General features: G+C 33.5%; 1 protein-coding gene across 2 annotated transcripts in view; it reads left to right on the forward strand.

Moving 5' to 3' along the window:
* LOC133175452 (uncharacterized) overlaps window positions 1–19,527 on the forward strand; it is a 63,822-nt gene that overhangs the window by 188 nt on the left and 44,107 nt on the right. The window contains exons 2-6 of one of the 2 annotated variants that reach the window (XM_061310554.1): window positions 55–357; window positions 441–545; window positions 650–880; window positions 982–1,077; window positions 1,271–1,697. In XM_061310554.1, the coding sequence (XP_061166538.1) occupies window positions 55–357; window positions 441–545; window positions 650–880; window positions 982–1,077; window positions 1,271–1,432 (897 nt within the window). In that variant the 3' untranslated portion in view covers window positions 1,433–1,697. Of the gene's footprint in view, window positions 1–54; window positions 358–440; window positions 546–649; window positions 881–981; window positions 1,078–1,270; window positions 1,698–19,527 lie in introns of those variants that run through there. The other variant, XM_061310555.1, reaches the window with a different exon arrangement.

Consider the following 19,527-nt stretch of genomic DNA (forward strand, 5'->3'; position numbering starts at 1 on the left):
CTGAAAGTCAATAACATTGTCAACAAAAGAAATATGAAATATTTTTTATATCAGGAATCATGGAGTGTGAGCCCACAGAGTGTACCCACATTTGTGGCACCAATGGAGGCACAAACAAAAACTAGGCCAAAAAAGTCAAAGAAAAAGACTCCTACAAATGTCTCTCAAAGACAACATGCAAATGCAGAAATGGGAAAACAAACTTCCAACAGTTCAATGGCAAAAGGTAGTAGAAATCTGTCTAAAATGGAAGTGAGACCCATGCAGCAGACCACTGGGGGACAAATGGAAGCAACACTGCATCAGACTCAGAGTCAGAATTCTGCCCCAAATTCTGTAACTCAGAAAGGTGGCAAGGTAATTCAAAAGAACATTAAAAATAAATCCTGATTCTTACAAGATTAATTGCGTGGATTTGTGAGTTGCGCTTTATTTTATAGAAGGGAGTCAAACGCATTGTTGTTCCACCCAAAGTTCAAACAGATCCAGTGGAATATCCTCCATATGTTGCCAGAATTATGAGGATCCTGAACAGACAAAAACAGGTAGGTGTAATAAATATCTGATATCAATCTATATATTTAATAGAAGTCAAGAAGAATAAATGAGTTTTGAAACCTGTTTAAATTTTTGTGATGGATGGTTTCAGGGTCATGGGGAATCTACTGATGATAAAAAAGAAAGTGTTGATTCCACTCCAAAACAAATGACCACTGCTGGTAGAAATGATGAGGACAGAACTGATTTTACTCCTAATCAAGCTACTACTGCTGACAAAAAAGTAATTGACACTGTGAACTCAAGTCTTAAACAAAAGGGACAACAAAGTGTTGTATCAAGAACTCCTGTGCCATCAAAGCAGTCTGCCCAGGAACAAAAGGTAAAAAAAAAAACGTAGAAAAAATATAATTTAATGTGTGAAAGAACATACAATATTTCCAAGATCTTGAAAAAAAAGTAAAATATGTTAAATAATTTCAGCATAAGTCCTTGTCTGGTAGTACTGTCCAGAAGGTCATTGAGAAATGTAGCCAGTTGAAATCTGGGTCCAAACAAGAGCCATTGTCTATTAGAAAGGTACTTTAATTTTGCTCACATTTTGTTGAGATAAGATTGTTTATGACAGAATTGGCCTGATACTGCTTAAATTCATTATGTGCAAAACTGTCCCAAAATGTATTGCATACATTTTGCTTTTGTTGTTTTTATTAATTATTACAATTTTCATCTGGGATAAGAAAACTGAATAATTATACAATATGTTTAACAGACACTCCCAGAGAACTACAGACCAGTGGTTAACACAACCCTGTTGTTAGATGACTTGTTACCTGACAGTTTTACTCTGTTGGAAGCAGACAATTTCTATGGACCAGAGATTCTTGTCACTTCTGACTCTCACTGCTTTGTGGCGTCTGTGCCTTTCTTCTAACTGGACAATAGAGACTTCTGAATGTGGAGAGTGTGGACATTTAGTGATGAAACATTTTCTTAGTGAAATTACAACCGCAGTCTTTCATTAAAAACTTCTGTGATAATTATTTTGAAAGGACTTTCAATTTATTTTATATTTTTTGATCCCAATTGATTTCAGGCATATGACCTCTATATGGGATCAACATTTTATTTAAGAGCACATAGGCCATTATAGTATGTGTATTGTAATTCAGTGCTTTTAAATTCCTTTTTTATGATCATGTGCCAAATGTTTTTTTTTTATTTCTTGAATTTAAAAATTTCTGCATGTTTAAAAATCAATTGTGTTGGTAATTGTTATTTTTGCAAATAAAATTGCATCTTTTTAATATGGTTTTTTTATTGGATAGTAGACTTTCATCAAACCTTGGCTGATTCAATATTTCCATCTGTATATAACAATGAAGCCCGAATCTGAAACAAGAGATAGCATGACTGAACTGTAAGAATGACATTTGTACACATTCTTTATCCCAGGTTTTTAAAAAATGTTATTACATTAAAACACAGAATTAAGTTTTGGTACAATTTCTCATGAGTACTAGTAACACTTTATAATGTAAAACAGATTTCTCTTATGCTGAAAAATGACACATTTATAGCAACGAGGACTAATCAAAGAATTTCTATACTTCATACATCCTATGCAATAACAAAGAACAGTTTGAAAAGAACTCGTATTAAAAATAAATTCAAGGGAATTTTTTTGGGTGGGTTGGTGGTGGTGTCAATATCCAATCAAAAAATCAAACTCAGAAATTCTATGACCAGGAAAATAAGGGTAGATATATGTATAATATTTTAGATATTACAGATTAAAGGAAAAATTAAAATTTTTTTAAAAAAATCTATTGTGTGTATGTGTGTGTTGTGGGGGGGGGGGGGGGGTCATTATAACAACTTCTTATGTCATACGTACGACTTATACGACTTAGTGTATGTTGTAAATACGGCTCATTACTGTATATCGTTGTTGCATTAAAATATCCTTAGTACATGTATCTCATTATAACGACTTAAATTTTTCTATTAAGTGTGTACATTAATTAGTATGTATAAACATTAAAAGCAAGGAATTTGATCCATTTTATTCTCTGATTATTAATTTAACTATAATGTTAAACGTTGTTCGTTTTATTGATTGACTGGGTTTTTCAAGGAAAAACTGTCTTAAATGGCCACTTTCCAAACTTTCCTAAGGTGGCCTCTTAAAACAGGTTTGACTGTACTCAATTTAGTTTAAAATTACAAAAAATTCCAATTAAAAATTATATATAATTGAGTTACATGTATGCTCACTCCTCCATGGTACCTGATCCCACCTCTGATGTTTGGAGGTCCGTGTTTGCTCTGCTCCTATTTTGTATTGTTTAATGGACTTTTGAGCTTGAATACTGTTCGTTATCTCCATATATTTCATGTAGGTTATACAACAAACAGACTGCAGAATACATAGATCTAGAGATATGTCATGTATAGTAATCAGTTGTTTCGAATTATTTTTTTAGTTGCTTGATACACTTTGTCCAGTTCATGTAGAACAAATACCAATGCTGTTTTCAATTTTGATAATCTTCCCTGACTGAAAATAGCTGGAGCAAGCTGATCATGCAGCACGGACCAAGAGTATCAAAGTGCTGTGAAACTGAAAGAATAGTTTTCGGAAAGAAATATGGTGGATATCAGCGAGTGGGTATGAAACAGGTCCTACAATAATGAATTTATTGAGTATTCAAGAATTTACCAGCGGAACCAATATCAAGGTTTGATGTCTGTCAGATATTGAAAAGACAGTATCTTCCGATATCAAGCGTATTTTGACCCTTGACATTGTGACCTCAAAATCAATAGGAGGTCATCTACTCTTCAGGGGGCATAAGTGTACCAATTATGTCTGTCGAGAAATGGGTTCTCAAGATATTGAGCTGACAACCTTGGGGAGGGGAGGGGGGGGGGGGCAAAATAGTGGAAAAACCAAAACTGCAGGGTGTAACAGACACAAAGCTGCATAATAAACACAGTCCCAGATAGCAAGACTACATCGGGCCAACGTTGGTTGATGGTTGGTAGGTTGGTATAGTGTTGGCGTTGGGCGGTAAATGTTGGCCCAACATAGGCCCAACGGATGATATGCTGGCGTGAAAGCTGGTCCATCGGTGTTGGGTATGCGATGTTGGGCCAATGTTGGTCCATTGTAGTAAATGTTGGCATGAAACGATGACCATTATATGTTGGGCATTTGATGTTGGCCCAACGTAGGTCCAACCAAGTAGGTGTTGGCTTAAAACAAAGCCACTAGCTGTGTGTTGGGATGTAATGTTGGCCCAACATAGGGTCAACCAAGTAATGTTGACATGAAGGCACCGTGTAATTCATGGACTGGAGGCATGGAGTGGAGTTATGGAGTGGAGTTTGGAGTGGAGTTTGGAGTCAAATTTTGGAGTCTGATTTTTTTTTAATTTGATTTTTGCTATTTAGAACAAAATTCTTCAGGTGACAACTCTGTAGTCTTATAATTATCCCTTGTTGCTATACAGTACCAGCAATTGCAACGTGTAACATAACTCCTGTTACTAAAATTAGGTTACAAGTATCTTGTTGAATCACCTTAAAATCTGTTCAAAAACAGACAAATAATGTTTCTTGCTACTTTTTTAGATGGTGTCATTCATGCCCGTTTGATACTCCGTAATCCATTTTAAGGTATTTTTCTGCTCCTTTGGCCTGAAATTTTCCAATTGTTTAAGCAAATATATTCTTTGTTGCAATATCCCCAAAATAAGAGTTACTGAATGTGAGCTTTACGTTGATCAATCTTGGTATAAATATCAGATTTAATTTGTCTTACTGATGTATAGAATAAAGATATAAAATTCTTCAGGTGACAACTCTTAAGTATTGTTATATTACCGTGTTGCTATTAGAAGTGATGCGTGTGTTCCTTGGAAAAGTGTAGATGAACATTTTAGTTCATATTTCTGTAACTTAAAACTAGAAATATTCCATAGGACATGAATGCCCCGTCCAGTGTATATTAGTAATGCAACATGAAAATTTGTATCAGTGTATGAAGTTTGAAGTGAATATCTTGAATAGTTTCTTTAAAATTGAAATTAAAATCTAAAAAAATTGGATATAGATGATAAATTCTCACCAAATTATGTATAAGTGCATAAGCTTATGCATAAAAATATCTTAAATGTTTTTTTTAAAACTAAGCAAAATGCAAATTAAAGAAAAGCGAGGTCAAGGTCACAGGAAAGCCTAAGGTTAAAATATTTCATATAAGTATCAGCATATTAAGTTTGATAAACATATCTTGAATGGTTTATTTAAAATTGAGCTGAACATTATTTATAAGAAAAGTGAGGTCAAGGTCAAAAGAAAGGTTAAGGTCAAAAATTGTTAACATCACTATGTATCAGCATATGAAGTTTGATTACACTATCTTGAATGGTTTCTTTAAAACTGAGCTAAACACTAATTTAAGAAAAGCAGGTCAAGGTCAAAGAAAAGGTCAAAGTCAACAAATGTTTACACAATTAAAAAGCTATCACCAATACCTATCAACATATGAAGTTTTATAAAAAAATATCTTGAATAATATTTTTGAAACTGAGCTTTGAACTGAGCTAAATGCAAAGCTTGACGGAAGGAAAGAAGGACGGAAGACAGACATGACAAACTCAATATGCCCCGGCCATATTCATAGCGGGGCATAAAAAATATTATGAAGTAGACTAGTGGTATGCTTTTTTAAATGTTTATTTGAATTATTAAAAAATATCAATTTTGATGATTTTTCATGATACTCATTAATCAAATTTCTTAGTAATATTAATTAGAGCTTTTTTCACAACCAAATTTATACTTATGAAAGACATTGTATCAGTCGTATTTAAAAGCTTATGTTTTAGGATTTGAGATAATAACAAATATTCATTAAGATATTGATTGTTAGAACAAGTCAGTCGAAGATCACATTATCTAGCTATTACCTTAATCTCAGGATTGATATTATATTAATGTTAATCTTTATTTAGACAGATTAATCTTCTGGTCCAACTCTTGAAGTTAAATCTTTTCCCTCGCAAATGAATTACCTATAATTAGTGTACTTTAATGAATAACATACTGATGTGAATAAATGGGTCTGTTATAATTGCCTAACACTGCCTGCATGCTCTTGTATAAATGACTCTTGACAGATTATGTGGGACATACAGTGGCTGCATCAAATTCCCGCAAATTTTTTTCAGATAAGGTCATGGGTATTAATTTCACTCTCATTGTCAAAAAGTGTGTTATCTAAAACAGTGACAGTTTATTCTATGTTTTAATCAAATTTAACTGTTACATAAATGATGATCACCATAGCTTTCAACACATAATTGGAAGGTGATAAAACCCTTTGAATTAAATTTTAGCTTTCTGTCACATCTTTGTTATGTCTGCTAAAACGTTTATAGGCTTTTGACCACACAGCTGAACAATGTGGGTTAATATATCGTTACAAGGTTGTTTGTAGAATAAGATTGATGATTTTTCTCTCTATATAATTAACTGTAGATATGAAACCATCAATTTTGTATCTTGAAATGTGAATTAAAAAAAAGATTATCAATAATTCACATACATTAACTTAAATAATTCAATAATATTATGATACTGTAATATGAATACAATACATTGGTGACTCACAATTTTTATCAATTTAGAAGTTAATGGGAAGGAATGCACTGTGATGCTTAAGTTAAGGGATGATAATATTTGTATAAACTCCCATATGATGCAATGATTTTAATGCACATGCTGTTCAAGTTAATTCAACACTACATCACATACTCCAAAATTAAAAGGTCATCGTTCACTGTTTAAGGACATACGCAACGTACCTTACCTACTGATAATTTTTCAAGATATTCTGAATTTAAGATTATAGTGCCATCAGATGTTCATAGACAAAAAATCAGCATGCATTACCAGGGGTTTCGAAAAGATATCAATGAAATTTCTTGTATAATTTAAAGAAAAATATACAAAAATTACTAAGCATATATTCTCGGTGTTTTGTTTATCCAAACTTGTTTTAGAAGAAGTGTACAACAGCTAGCATATTTAGACATAAAAATGTAGCAAACAGTTCCTTCAAGTATTGAAACTCTTCAACTCCAGGAAAAAACACAATAAAGTTCAAACTACGTTACGTATGTCCTTAATCAGCATCTCTGAAACTGGGTGTGAGGATTCTGGCTTTTCTCTATGAGCCAGTGTAGTCTTACATAGCTTTCACTATCAATTAGAAAACTGACAATTTATTCAATGTTTAATAAAGATAAACTGGAGTAAAAACAATTAACACATTGCTTTCACTTGAAGTGTGATATGACCCATAATTGATTTGTTGATTTTGAGGGTGAGGGAGTGACAACCAAAGGAAAAGGGAGAGAGATTAGTATGGTAATTGCTATGTCGCTGAAGTAAGGGAGTGAGTGAACCTTTTAGTACTAACACCATATAATAGTGGTATAAAGTGTGAAACTTATTTTAAAACTGATTATAATTTCTTTTTTTTTATTTAACATGGAAGTAATGAATAGGTGAGTGTATATACTGATACTTATAAATTGATTTAAACACTGAACCTAATAGCTCTTGAGAGGTTTGTTAACACATCGAATAAAACTGTAATAAAACAATCAGTAAGACCGACTATATCTGATGATTAATTATATTCAACTGTTTCCAAACATTTTAAAGAACATGGGTTATCTTGTCAGTATCATGTCTGTCTATTCAATACTGATGTAATTTTCTAAAGTTACAAATACTTACTTAAGTACTTACTTACTTAAGTTTCAGAAACTTACAAATTTTAATTAAGTCAAAGTACCTACGAATTTTCTGTTTAGTACAAGACAAGAAACAGCAAACAAATGTACAAAAAAAAAAGAATTAAAGACTTTCATACTAATGCAATTTCCTGAACATCTTTTTCCATTCATGTTTTGAAAAAAAATATTAGACTCCAAAATTTGACTCCAAACTCCACTCCAAACTCCACTCCATAACTCCATTCCATGCCTCCAGTCCATGAATTACACGGTGCCTGACATGAAACACATGAAATGTGTGTTGGGCATGAAATGTTGGTCCAATGTTGGCCCAATGTAGTAAATTTTGATTATAATGAGGTATTGATATGGCTTTCAACGTTGGCCCAGCGTTGGTTCAACGGAGTGAATATTGGGATAAAATCAATTTTCATTCACATACATGTTGGTGATCTGTTAATTACACATATCAAATTTGTATCTTTTAGAACCAATTAAGCTTCTTTCAATAGAGACATCTCATCTTTCGTTAAAATATTATGAACAATGGATTATCTTAATAATTTATTAATTTATTAATAATTTACAGTGTATGTGTTAATAAAAATGAAAAATTAATCCAGTACCTAATTTATGAAAATAAGATTTTTAATAATTTATGTTTTTAATTTGTGTCCGAGACCATTGCAAATACATGTAGAAAGTTATTCTGCATAGTATATAATTTTGTAGATTCTATATTTAGCATCATGGAACTTAAAGTGCTGAATTTTAGAGCTCCAAATAATTAGGTCAGTGGTGAAATCCACTGGCTCAGCAGGTGACTGGCCGGTTTCCTAGGAAACAGGCATCCTAATCAGCTCTGTTTCGTAAACTCGGAGTGGTCACATCACTTGCAACACTTGAACAAAGCATATACATGTGCGTGTCCGTTTTGAATCGCAAGACAGAGAAAATGGATTGTTTTAGCCCTTGAAATGTAAGTATAGTCATTTTAGGTGTGATTGATAGAATTTTATCTCTGTGAAAGTTTTAACTTGAGCATATAGTTTGTAAAATTGAACAAGTTATTCAAGAATTGCAATTTTCAAAATATGCATGTATATTTACTAGTAATCTCTTTAAGTTATAACTTATAAGTAGTAAGTGACATCATTTTTGAACGGATTAAACTGATATATTTTTTCATATCATTTATAGCATCTGGTGGGGAGAAAACCCTTTGTGTTACAAGACCATTGATGTTTGGAATGTAATGGACAGTGAGTGATTTATCTCAATTATCAGTGTGAGAGACATGGATTTTACAGACAAAGAAACAATAACATGAACAGGAAAAAAGGAGTGAATGGTTCAGAAGTAATATGGGCAGGAGAACATATCCAAAGTTTCACAAATTTGAACCCTGGGACTCTTATTCTAGAGGAATATTATATAGTGACTGAAGTGATATGGGGTAGACTTAAGAAAACATTGAACTACCTTTATTTCCCTCTGTTGATTTTATTCCATAGGAGTGACAAAAAAATAGAACATTTGTTTGAGGAACAAGATAATTTACCATGCAGGATTTATTCAATCAATTGTGTTTTACTCGTAATTATGGAAATAAAAAAGTTACAGGAATTCATATTGTTGAACTAAAATAATTCAATCGCCGATCATTTCCCAACATGTTTATAGAACGTAGGGCCAACGTTGGTCCAACATTCATTCTTAGCTTTTAAAAAACATTGAACCAACATTGGGCCAAGAGGAAGTTAAACGTTGGGCCATTGTTGGGCCAATGCCAGATAACCAACCATGAATGTTGGCCCAACGTCGAGCCAACATGTTGGCTGAACGTAGGGCCGATGAGCAAGATGATGTTGGGCCAACGCATAAAACTGACAGAGGGCCAACGCAATTTTCACCGTTGGGCTTGCGTTGGCCCAACGTAAGCTTGCTATCTGGGGTAATGGATAACACCGAGCCAAAAGACCACAAAATGAGAACCAGTGCGAGTCAACACTTTTAATTCTAATTGACCTGTTCTTTATGTAATAAATAGGTTTTAAAATGTTTAAGTTTATATTAGTTTAAGGACATACGCAACGTACCTTACCTACTGATAATTTTCAAGATTATCTTATTGTAATTTAAGATTATAATGCCATCAGATGTTTGTAGACAAAAAATCAGCATGCATTACCAGGGGTTTTGAAAAGATATTAATTGATGAAAATTCTTGTATAATTCAAAGAAAAGTATACAAAAATTGCTAAGCATATTTTCTAGATGTTTTGTTTATCCAAACTTGTTTTAGAAGTGTACAACAGCATATATAGACATTAAGAGTAGCACACGGGTCCTTCAAGTATCGGAACTCTTCAAATCCAGGGAAAAGACAAAGTTCAAACTACGTTGCGTATGTCCTTAAGTACAAACACAATGACATTAAGTATTTTGATATTTTTAAAATTTTTTGATAAGTTAATTCTTATTTCGAATTTTGACTAAAGTCTTTTCTCTGTTTAATTGTAACCAGACCAGATTAAGTCAAGTTCCAATGTCATTGCACTATTATGGCTGGGGGGAAAATAATAAAAAACAAAACTCATGCAGATTTATACGTTATTGTTTATTTGACAACACAGTGAAGATTTACGATAATATAGGTGTCAGATTCGATAAGTATAAAGTTCAAGGTCATTGTATTTTTAGTACACTTTCAAATGACTCAGCAATCCAGAGAGAACTGACTCAGTTCCATTAATGTTAACTTGATTCACAGAATTACACAGAATTATGAAATATATATCAGATTTGATAAGTATAAGCTTCCATTATCATTTCACCCTAATATTCTCAAAGATGGATGCAATAAAACAAGTACTCAAATTTATGTTTGTTTATTTCATATCACATCGTGCTGATTTACTCAATATGGTATTGTTTACAGGATTCACATTGTGAAGCATTATATAAAGCTCCCCTGTCATTTCTTTGCAATACTCTTAAAGATGACTGCAATAAAAAGTATACAGATTTACATTCTTTTTGTGTATGTCAAATTGTGAAGATTTACACGTTATTATTTTTACTGGATATCATACTGAAAACTGAAAAGAATATTTGAAATCAACTATACATATCTCAGAAAAACTATAAGAAGCAAACATAATTTATTGCAAGTACATGTATGAAAGATAATTGTTATTGAAACAAATAGACAACACAATATACATTTAAGGTAACATTATAATTGTGTTTGATCCTTAAGGACATATGCAACGTACCTTACCTACTGATAATTTTTCAAGATATTCTTAATTCAAGATTTTTGTGCCATCAGAAGTTCGTTGACAAAAAATCAGCATGCATTACCAGGGGTTTTGAAAAGATATCATTTGATGAAAATTCTTGTATAATTCAAAGAAAAATACACCAAAATTAAATAAACATATATTGTACATGTTTTTTTTAATCAAAACTTGTTTTAGATGAAGTGTACAAAAGCATATATAGACATAAAAATGTAGCACACAATTCCTTCAAGAATTAGAACTCTTCAACTCCAGGGAAAAGACAATAAAGTTCAAACTATGTTGCGTATGTCCTTAAAACAAGGTCAAAGATCCTTAACACAACAAGGTTACAGATCCTTCACACAAGGTCACGGATCCTTTATACAAGTTCACAAATCCTTAATTCAAGGTCATAATTCCTTCACACAAGATCCCAGATCCTTCACACAAAAGGTCCCAGATCCTTACGAGTTTCACGATCCTTAACACAGGGTCACAGATCCTTCACACAAAAGGTCACAGATCCTTCACATAAGGTCACAGATCCTTTACATAAGGTCACAGATCCTTCACAAAAGGTCACAGATCCTTCACACAGGGTCTCAGATCCTTCACACAAAAGGTCACAGATCCTTCACACAGAAGGTCACAGATCCTTCACACAGAAGGTCACAGATCCTTCACACAAGGTCAGAAGAGTTGTACATATCCTCCAGCAATAAATGTCTCAACGCCTCTTCCTACAAAATTCTGTTGATCCATAAAACGAATTGATTTTGATGTGTTGCATAGCCTCCTACCAAGACAGCTCAGATAATTCATTTTGTGTTCTATAAAAAAGAGCAAAATTGTCAGTTGACTACCAGTATTGAATAGGATCTGATATAACTATGAAATAAGGTAAGCTACACAGAGTTTAAACGAAATAGAAACAACCAACAATTAGATTTTGACATTGAAACAAGAAGCCCATAGGCCTTCAAAGTCACCAGTTTCTGAGCCACCATATGTGTTCTTTTTAATGTACTTTTTAACAAATCTGTATATTTCTAACCAATATCTTTTTTTTTTTGCTCCAAATGGCAATGATTTATACAATGTCGAATTTACATTACATAAGGAAATTTCTGTAATTATTTGTACAATTTGAAGTCATATACTTTTTTGAGAAGTTTTCAAAAGAAACCTTTATAAGAAAATATACAGATTTTCACAACCTCCCTCTCTCTGAATTGATTATGAAGTAGACAGTACTGACTGCATTTGAATTTGACAATATCTTGTTAGAGAAGTTTTTTTCCCCTCATGATCTTGGGAGAAAATAATGGACCCCATTCCTGTTGTGGTGGCCATGACGTAAATAAACTTGATCTTCTACCGCATGAATAAATTGCAAATAATGGACAATTTGTATGTAACATTTTACCTCTTGAAAAGAAGAGTATAAAAAGAATGTATTTCCTATTTATCACTCTAAAGATTCTAAGCTATATAAATAGGCTTGCATATACATTTTACAATTCTTTCTCTTGGTGTACTTGGGAAGATTTTTTTTCTTTAGATTTTTTCTTATACATTTTATGTACAACTTTAGAGGGCCTATCCAGCCTCATCTTCATACCAGGAACCAAGGTATAAACAAACTTGAATCTATATATTATACACAAGATACTAAGTGTAGTCTTGAAGCTGTGGAGATTTTGCAAGATTTTTGTTCCCTATTTGACCACTCCCAGTCCTAAGGGCCTTGAATCTTCACCATGTAACTATATAAGGAAGTTTCCATGCAAGTTTTATTTCTGGTTTTCTTTGTTAAAGAAACCAAATGGCCATAACAGATTTGTGAAAAATTCTCTGGTTCTGAGCAAGCTTTCTTTCAATTTTTCTTTGCTTCTTAGTTATGCCCAACCCAAGACTTAGATATTTCCAAATCCTATGACTTGACCTTTCCAAAATTATCAGTGGTTAAGAGTCAAGAACCAACCACCAATCAGTCACTAGAAACACAGATTGAATCATATGCACATGTTCAAAAAGTTATATTCCGTCTATAAAATTTGAAAAAAAAGAAATATTGCATACATTTAGAAATGACAACAAGACCCCTCCCCCACCCCAAAATATAAGGTAAAGGCATCAATCAACAAAGAGATAGGGGTGGAAGTGGGGTGGCAGAGTGCAAGATTGAGAACATGTTTTTTTACCATCAATTATTGGCTTGGCTGGTAAATACTCTCCTTCTCTTACTTGCTGACGATGGTCTCATCTTCACTTTGGAATTGAAGCCAGTTTTAATGTCTGTCAATAATGCAAAGAATGCTTTTATTTTATTAAAATATAAAGAATAATAAATTTCAGATGATTGCAGATTTTGAGAGAGTCCAGCTTACCATTAGTTCACAAACTGGATGCAGCTGAACCTCTCTCGATTCACTTCCTTGAAGGTGATGGTCTCCCATTCACCCTGAAATACAGGAATTCCTTATCCTGCTTTTATAAGAAAGAAAGACATTTTTAAAAAGTTGCAATCTTTCTTAAAAATGAGTCATAGAAGTAAAAAAAGTTATGAATCTTACCATTTCTGCAATGGTTGGCTGTAGCCCATCCCTGCTCTCTGTACTCCTGTTGACAAAAAATGGAGTCATATTAGTCATACCCCACAGAGGGATCAAAGCTAATCCTGTTGATACAGAAAATCAGGAGGTCAACAAGTACCTAACTGCTTTGATGAAGTGCAAAAAATGCAGTACAATACTTACCACTTTGGCCAATGTTAGCTGCTGGACATAGCTGGGCAATGGACTCGTCTTCACCTGTTGGTCTAATTTGGTCCTCCTCTTCATGGGTCCTGCTGCTCAGTGTCCTTTCAATTGAAAGTCAACAAGTCAAACTCTGATCCAAAGAACTTCAATTGACAAGAAGTTTAAGGAAATTATATAGGAAGGAATAACCAAATCTTATTACCGCATCTTCCAAAAATGGCTGCAAGAGGCAAAATCCTCTTCTCCATGGGATCCAGGTCTGCCCAACCCTCCTCCGTCTAATGAAGAAAATCAAGAGTCAAAGATATTCAAGTAAGGCAGAGTAATAAAACTTCACAGAGAGCAAAGAGCAAATAAAGATTGTATCATACAGTCACTTCAGAAATTGCCTACAGTTCAATCCTCCATTCTAATCAAAAGTTGACAGAGAGCAAGATGTGCTCATTGTGTGCTATTATCAGGTCTTGGATTAGCCACAGCCTATCTCAGAATTCCTAACAGGTCATGGTTTGCTTTTTCTTTACCTTGTACCTGTAAACAAAGAATCTTTAGAGATCATAGGAAAATATGGACTTCCTGGGCATAGTGAGAGTCACAAAAGTGGATAGGGTGCAAGATGTATGTGTACAGGTTGTATATCTTACTGTTACTCTATGAGGTGGTTGGAGTGGATCTCTCCATGGTGGACTCTTCTTCTGCATGACAATCCCATCTTTCCCTCAATATTGATAAGAGACTAATCCTCCACCTGTTGACAAAGAAAGTCAAGCAGTCAATAAATTGCTAAGGCTTCCTCAGCACAAACAGTAATATGATTCAACAGAGTGCAAGATGTGCTTACTGTATAGGGGATTAATTTCACGGGTTGTAATTTTCACGTTTTTCTCTCCTCTGACACGATCGCGGTTTGTTGAATTCGCGGAATCGGTACATGTATATAATAAAGTTACCTCCCTTGTCTATATCCGTTTAATCCATAGCATAGCTAGAACGACATAATCAGCGTTATGTATTCACTTCACAAGGTACGTTTATATAAAATAGTTAGATTTAATAATTAATTAGTTATAAAAAGTCCTTGACTATAAACGTCGAGTGACTTTCCTATATGCTATTACGACACCCCAAGATCTTCTTTCTGAAGGGATAATACATCGTGGTGAAAAACCACTGGACAGCTGCTGGAGGGTAAGAAATTGTTAATGTAGGTCGACGAAATAATATCCTTCAACATCTTCAGCAAGTTTGATATTATTTGAATGATTTTTTAAAACTAAAATGTCGATAAAAACTAATACGTACGAGGGGTTATCAAAAAGTTTGTGGACTGATGCGATAAAATTAATACTATGTAGTCGTTGATTACAAAATTTATAAGGAACGTAAAACAACAAAAGATTAAGAAGTGTTGAAAATTTCAGCTTGATATGTTGATAATTTGCCAAATTATCATTAAATAAGAGGGGCATTATATGATCACCCGGCGTTGTCGCCGTTTAGGTTCATGACATCCGACAACGTCATTATTTCTCAATGCCCGCTCTCTCTGCCTCAATACACTTATCTTGATGAGATTCTCTGGAGTAAAGTATAAAGATTTAAAACCGTCTTGTTAAGATGATTTTACAATGTCATGAACACCTGATTTCAATGCATTAATATTGTAAATATTAAAGGACTTATCGCATGATTTTTCAAAAATCTTAATTTTATGAAAAATATTATCTACAACCTTGTTTATTAAAATACTGAATAAAATAAACGTTGTTGAAAGCGTATTTTAAGAGATATTGAGAGTTGAAATTCAAATACGGCAATATGCATATTTCAGTCGGATTTCGGCGAAATACTGCTCTGACGTCATAGACGACAATTCAGTGATAGAAAGATGAGAAGTTGCACACTATTTATGGAGTTATCACGGACAAATGCATCTTAATTAAGAAAAATGCTGGAAAATATAATTCCTAACGTGCTTTTCAATTACTATAGAAACATTAACTAGTTCTAAGCTATAAGATTTTTGAGATATTTTCGTTTTTATTCCAAATATTTAGCATCTGTAGGTCTGATCACGGCAATGTTTCGCCGTGATCGGAAAATATTTTTCAAGACCGCCATCCTTTACAAAACATATGGAGGCATACTTGCATAAATTATAATATTAAAAATGAAGAATAACAAAGTTATATAATGTTAAATTTGTGAATCAAAAAAGTTCATACATGTGATAAGATGACAAATCAAATTGTATTGTGATGGCGAGTTTCTTCGTCTTCGCCGCGTCTCCCTCGCTATCGTCGCTGCTATTTTTACAATGTTAACAGATTTTTCAGATTTTTTTCTTGCTAACAATTCTAAAATATAAGGTTGGATATTCAAATTCATATCGATAAAATCAGTGATTTGGTCATTCATAACGTAGAAAATTCAGGTTGTATCACGTATATTTTAGTAAGATTAACGTGAGGAACTGATCAGCCATTGTCGCCTTTGACGTCACAGGGTCACGTGATCGCTATCTAATTAATTTAGATTTTTAATTTGGGGGGTTTCATTTGAGTCAATAATTGGTTAACTACCGCAATTTATCCACTGTAAAAACACAAAATTTATAAGCTGTGGTCATAAGGAACGTTTTACACTTTTAATTTCAAATAATTTAGAAACATGCGATAAGTCCTTTAAATCTATACATAGATAGAGATCCTCGCTTGATTTTGCCAGCATAATTTTCTTGTCGGAGTTCAATGTGAACCAATGATCAACGTCACTTTTCAACGTGACTGACATTGGAGACCCTGACTACAAATCGACATTAACCCTGTGTCTCTTTTCTTGCTGAATTAGTTTTGGTATTTAAAAACAAGTACTCTGGGTGTATTTTATTTCTCTGTAGCCTGCTTAAACATTTTCTAGGTCTATTCCAGGTACCCAGGGGCTGAAACTTATAGAATGTTTTCAAATGACACCCTACCCCCTTTCGACGTTATTTTTAACACTTTTATTATTTGGACATTCGATATAAAAATTAAGATAAAATGTCATAGAATATACAGAATGAGGTAAAAATTTCAACTTTTACGGAAAAATTGTGTCATATTGCATGAGTGAATTGATAGGATTTTCGGATGACAAATGCTCATATTAGAAGAGTTTTTCTCAGTTATACGCAGGTAGAAAATACGTAACGTTCGAGTTTGCGCCACATGGACATACCATTGCTTATAAAAACATTAACGATTCACTAAAAAATAAAACTTATAATTTGTATTTCATGTTACAGATAGAAAAAAAGATACTTATTTAATATTTAAAAATTCATTGATATATCTCAAGCGGTTTTAATTTTATGATACTAGTCCACGAACTTTTTGATAACCCCTCGTATGATAGTGTAGGTAACAAATACACGTGGTAACATAGTTACGAACGGGTAATCAAAACCCATGACCCCCGTGTTTTGATTGATGAAACATGTAACATTAGCTATTAAAACAGCTTTTTAACAAATACAGGTTATTATCTGATGATCTAAATTAAAGTAAAGCGTGATAATTAAAATTATTGAATGACAAGTGCGACTCGTAATTACTGAAATGACCATGTACTACACGTATCGTAGTCTATTCTTAAATATCCAAATATAGCATGGAGGTTATTGAAAACTTACTCACTCTTTCTTGAATTCACGGATTTATTAACACCGTGAATATAGCGAATATTAACACCGTGAGTTATTTTCCCCCTATACAGTACTTTGTCATACCATCATGACTTACATTGGTGAAATTCATCTGTGAACTTTCAATTGCAGGTGATGGTATGATCTTCTGGACATTGAGACCAGCCTGAACCTGTGCTTAATAAAGAATTCTAGAGGTCAAAGAAAGGGTAGAACTTCTTTGAGAGAGAGAGAGAGCAATAAAATTTGATGAAGCGCAAGATGTACATGTACAGATCTTACCATCAAGTCTTGGCTTCACCACAGTTAATGTCCAAACTCTTTTCACAGTTTGTAGTGTGTGATAATCTGCTCTTCATTGGAATCCAAATCAAACTAATCCTGACCTGTTACAAAAGAATGTCAAAGAAGTGCTCAGGCTTATAAAATGAGAAAAAATTATGGAAGTGGAAAGAGTGTAAGACATGCACTTTGATCTCTCATTTAGGCCAGGGAATGGAGTACTGCCCTTTCAGGGATCACTCTAGATTTTAATGTTGATGGCCATATGGCCCATCGTCATTAAAATCCATAGGTCATACACCAAGGGTATGGAAGCAGCATTAGGCCCCCATTGGGGCCCAGGGGCAACAACCTGAGGAGGAGGGTCAAGGGGGGCAAAGTCCCCCAGAGATAATCAATTTTTTTCAATTTTGTGGAGAATTTCAATTGCTCAGTATTAGAGTTTTTATTGCTATTTCAGAAAAGTCAATATCTGGTTTTCAAAGTTAAAGTGCAAAATGGAAGTCTTCAATTTTCCCTTTCAATGACATTCTACACAGTAATAAAATTGTCATCGAAGAAAAACCAGAAGTCTCCAACGAGACTGTAGCTCTACTGGTTGTACTTATAAAGGAAGATAAAAATAGCACTTGGACTTGAAACTTTGCAACAGCAATAAATAGAATAATGATCCTTAATTGGTATAGTCTCTTTTTGTGGAAAGATTTATTGCAATCAGACTAAAACTGTAGGAGGAGTAGCCTTTTAAAATAATTTTACAGAAATTTCGATTTAAGTAACTATGGCAACATCATTCAACAAAATCAAAAAACAATAATGACAGTTATGTATCTCAGTGTAGTCTACAGTACAGGCAACGCGGATCCCGTATTTCCCGCGCCCCGTCGCGGTATAAACACAACGCGGGATTTGGCCAGGTGAGACAGGTAAACCGCGTTCCCTCCGCAGGAAATTCATCACCTACCTGTCCCCGCCGCGGTTAAATCATCGATCAACTAGTATCGTAAACAAACGGGAGTTATCTCCCCGAACAGGAATTTTGCGAAATTCCCTCTTTTAAAAAAAAAAAAAATTAAAACCCCGCAGTGTATGTATATTTATGAAAGTATTTTCTTTATTTTGCAACAGTTAGGTAAAAATAATGAACAAAAAAAATTGTAAAGCAGAATATATTTAATCGTTTTTTTTTTTTATTTTATTTATTATTATTTATTTTTGTTAAGTTATATATCAATACTAAAGCGACATCTTTTGTTTTAAATAGTATCAAGAAAACTATAAGCTGTGTCATTTGAGAGTTTAACGTGACAAATTTTAATGTCGGAAATATAAGTTTTGATAACTTCTCCTTTCAAATTATATGCGAACTGCAATGTTACATTACACGTGCTAAACAATAGTCAGTGTGAGTTCCGATTAGCAGTTTTCAGCATTCCTATCAGAAAAAAAATACATCTATATACTGTTTATGTTTTTTGTATTTTTACCAAATTTAGAACACTATAATTTATTTAAATAATTTCACTTTACTGTATTAATGTGCAAGTATTTCCCTGAAATTGTCGAATGACCGGAAAGCTGTACTATTCGATGGTGAGAGTTTGCAGTGAGTGGGCGTGTGAACATTATAAAAGATATCAATAAAATATAACAATTTTTTCCCCTCGATATTTACTTCTTTTGTAAACAGTGGTTTGTTTTTAATTTAATCATTTCTCCAATTACAGAAGATGGTATGTGCATGGTGATGAACTTCACAAAACAATTAAAACGGAGGGGGGGGGGGGGGGGGGGGGGTTATATCACTGAAACTTATTATTCTCAATAATACTCAAGAAAAAAATCAAATGCCAAGTTTACTTGAACATATTCTGTTTCTTTGTGTATTGAGTATTAGTCGCGATCATTTCCTGCGTATAGGGATTAGCAGAGCAAGAGCAGGAAACGGCATGCCGTAGGGGTTTCACACCTGTCCTAGAGTACCTGGGGTAAATTTCTCTGCATGTGCAAGGCGTTATCTAGCCATACAACACACGAGTCCCTTCAATGTTTCATTATTTCTTCATTTTCAAATGAAATTACAACCATAAAAGTTACGCGAGTCAATATATACTTGCTTTTTTTTTTTTTACCCTGAGTGTATATTAAAAGGAAAAAGATCAATCATACTTTTAAAACAAATTAATAGAGTTTAAATGAAA

Source organism: Saccostrea echinata, unplaced genomic scaffold (assembly GCF_033153115.1).
Source record: "Saccostrea echinata isolate AGI-Se365-2 ecotype Australia unplaced genomic scaffold, CSIRO_AGI_Sech_v1 ptg000062l, whole genome shotgun sequence".
Taxonomy (NCBI): domain Eukaryota; kingdom Metazoa; phylum Mollusca; class Bivalvia; order Ostreida; family Ostreidae; genus Saccostrea; species Saccostrea echinata.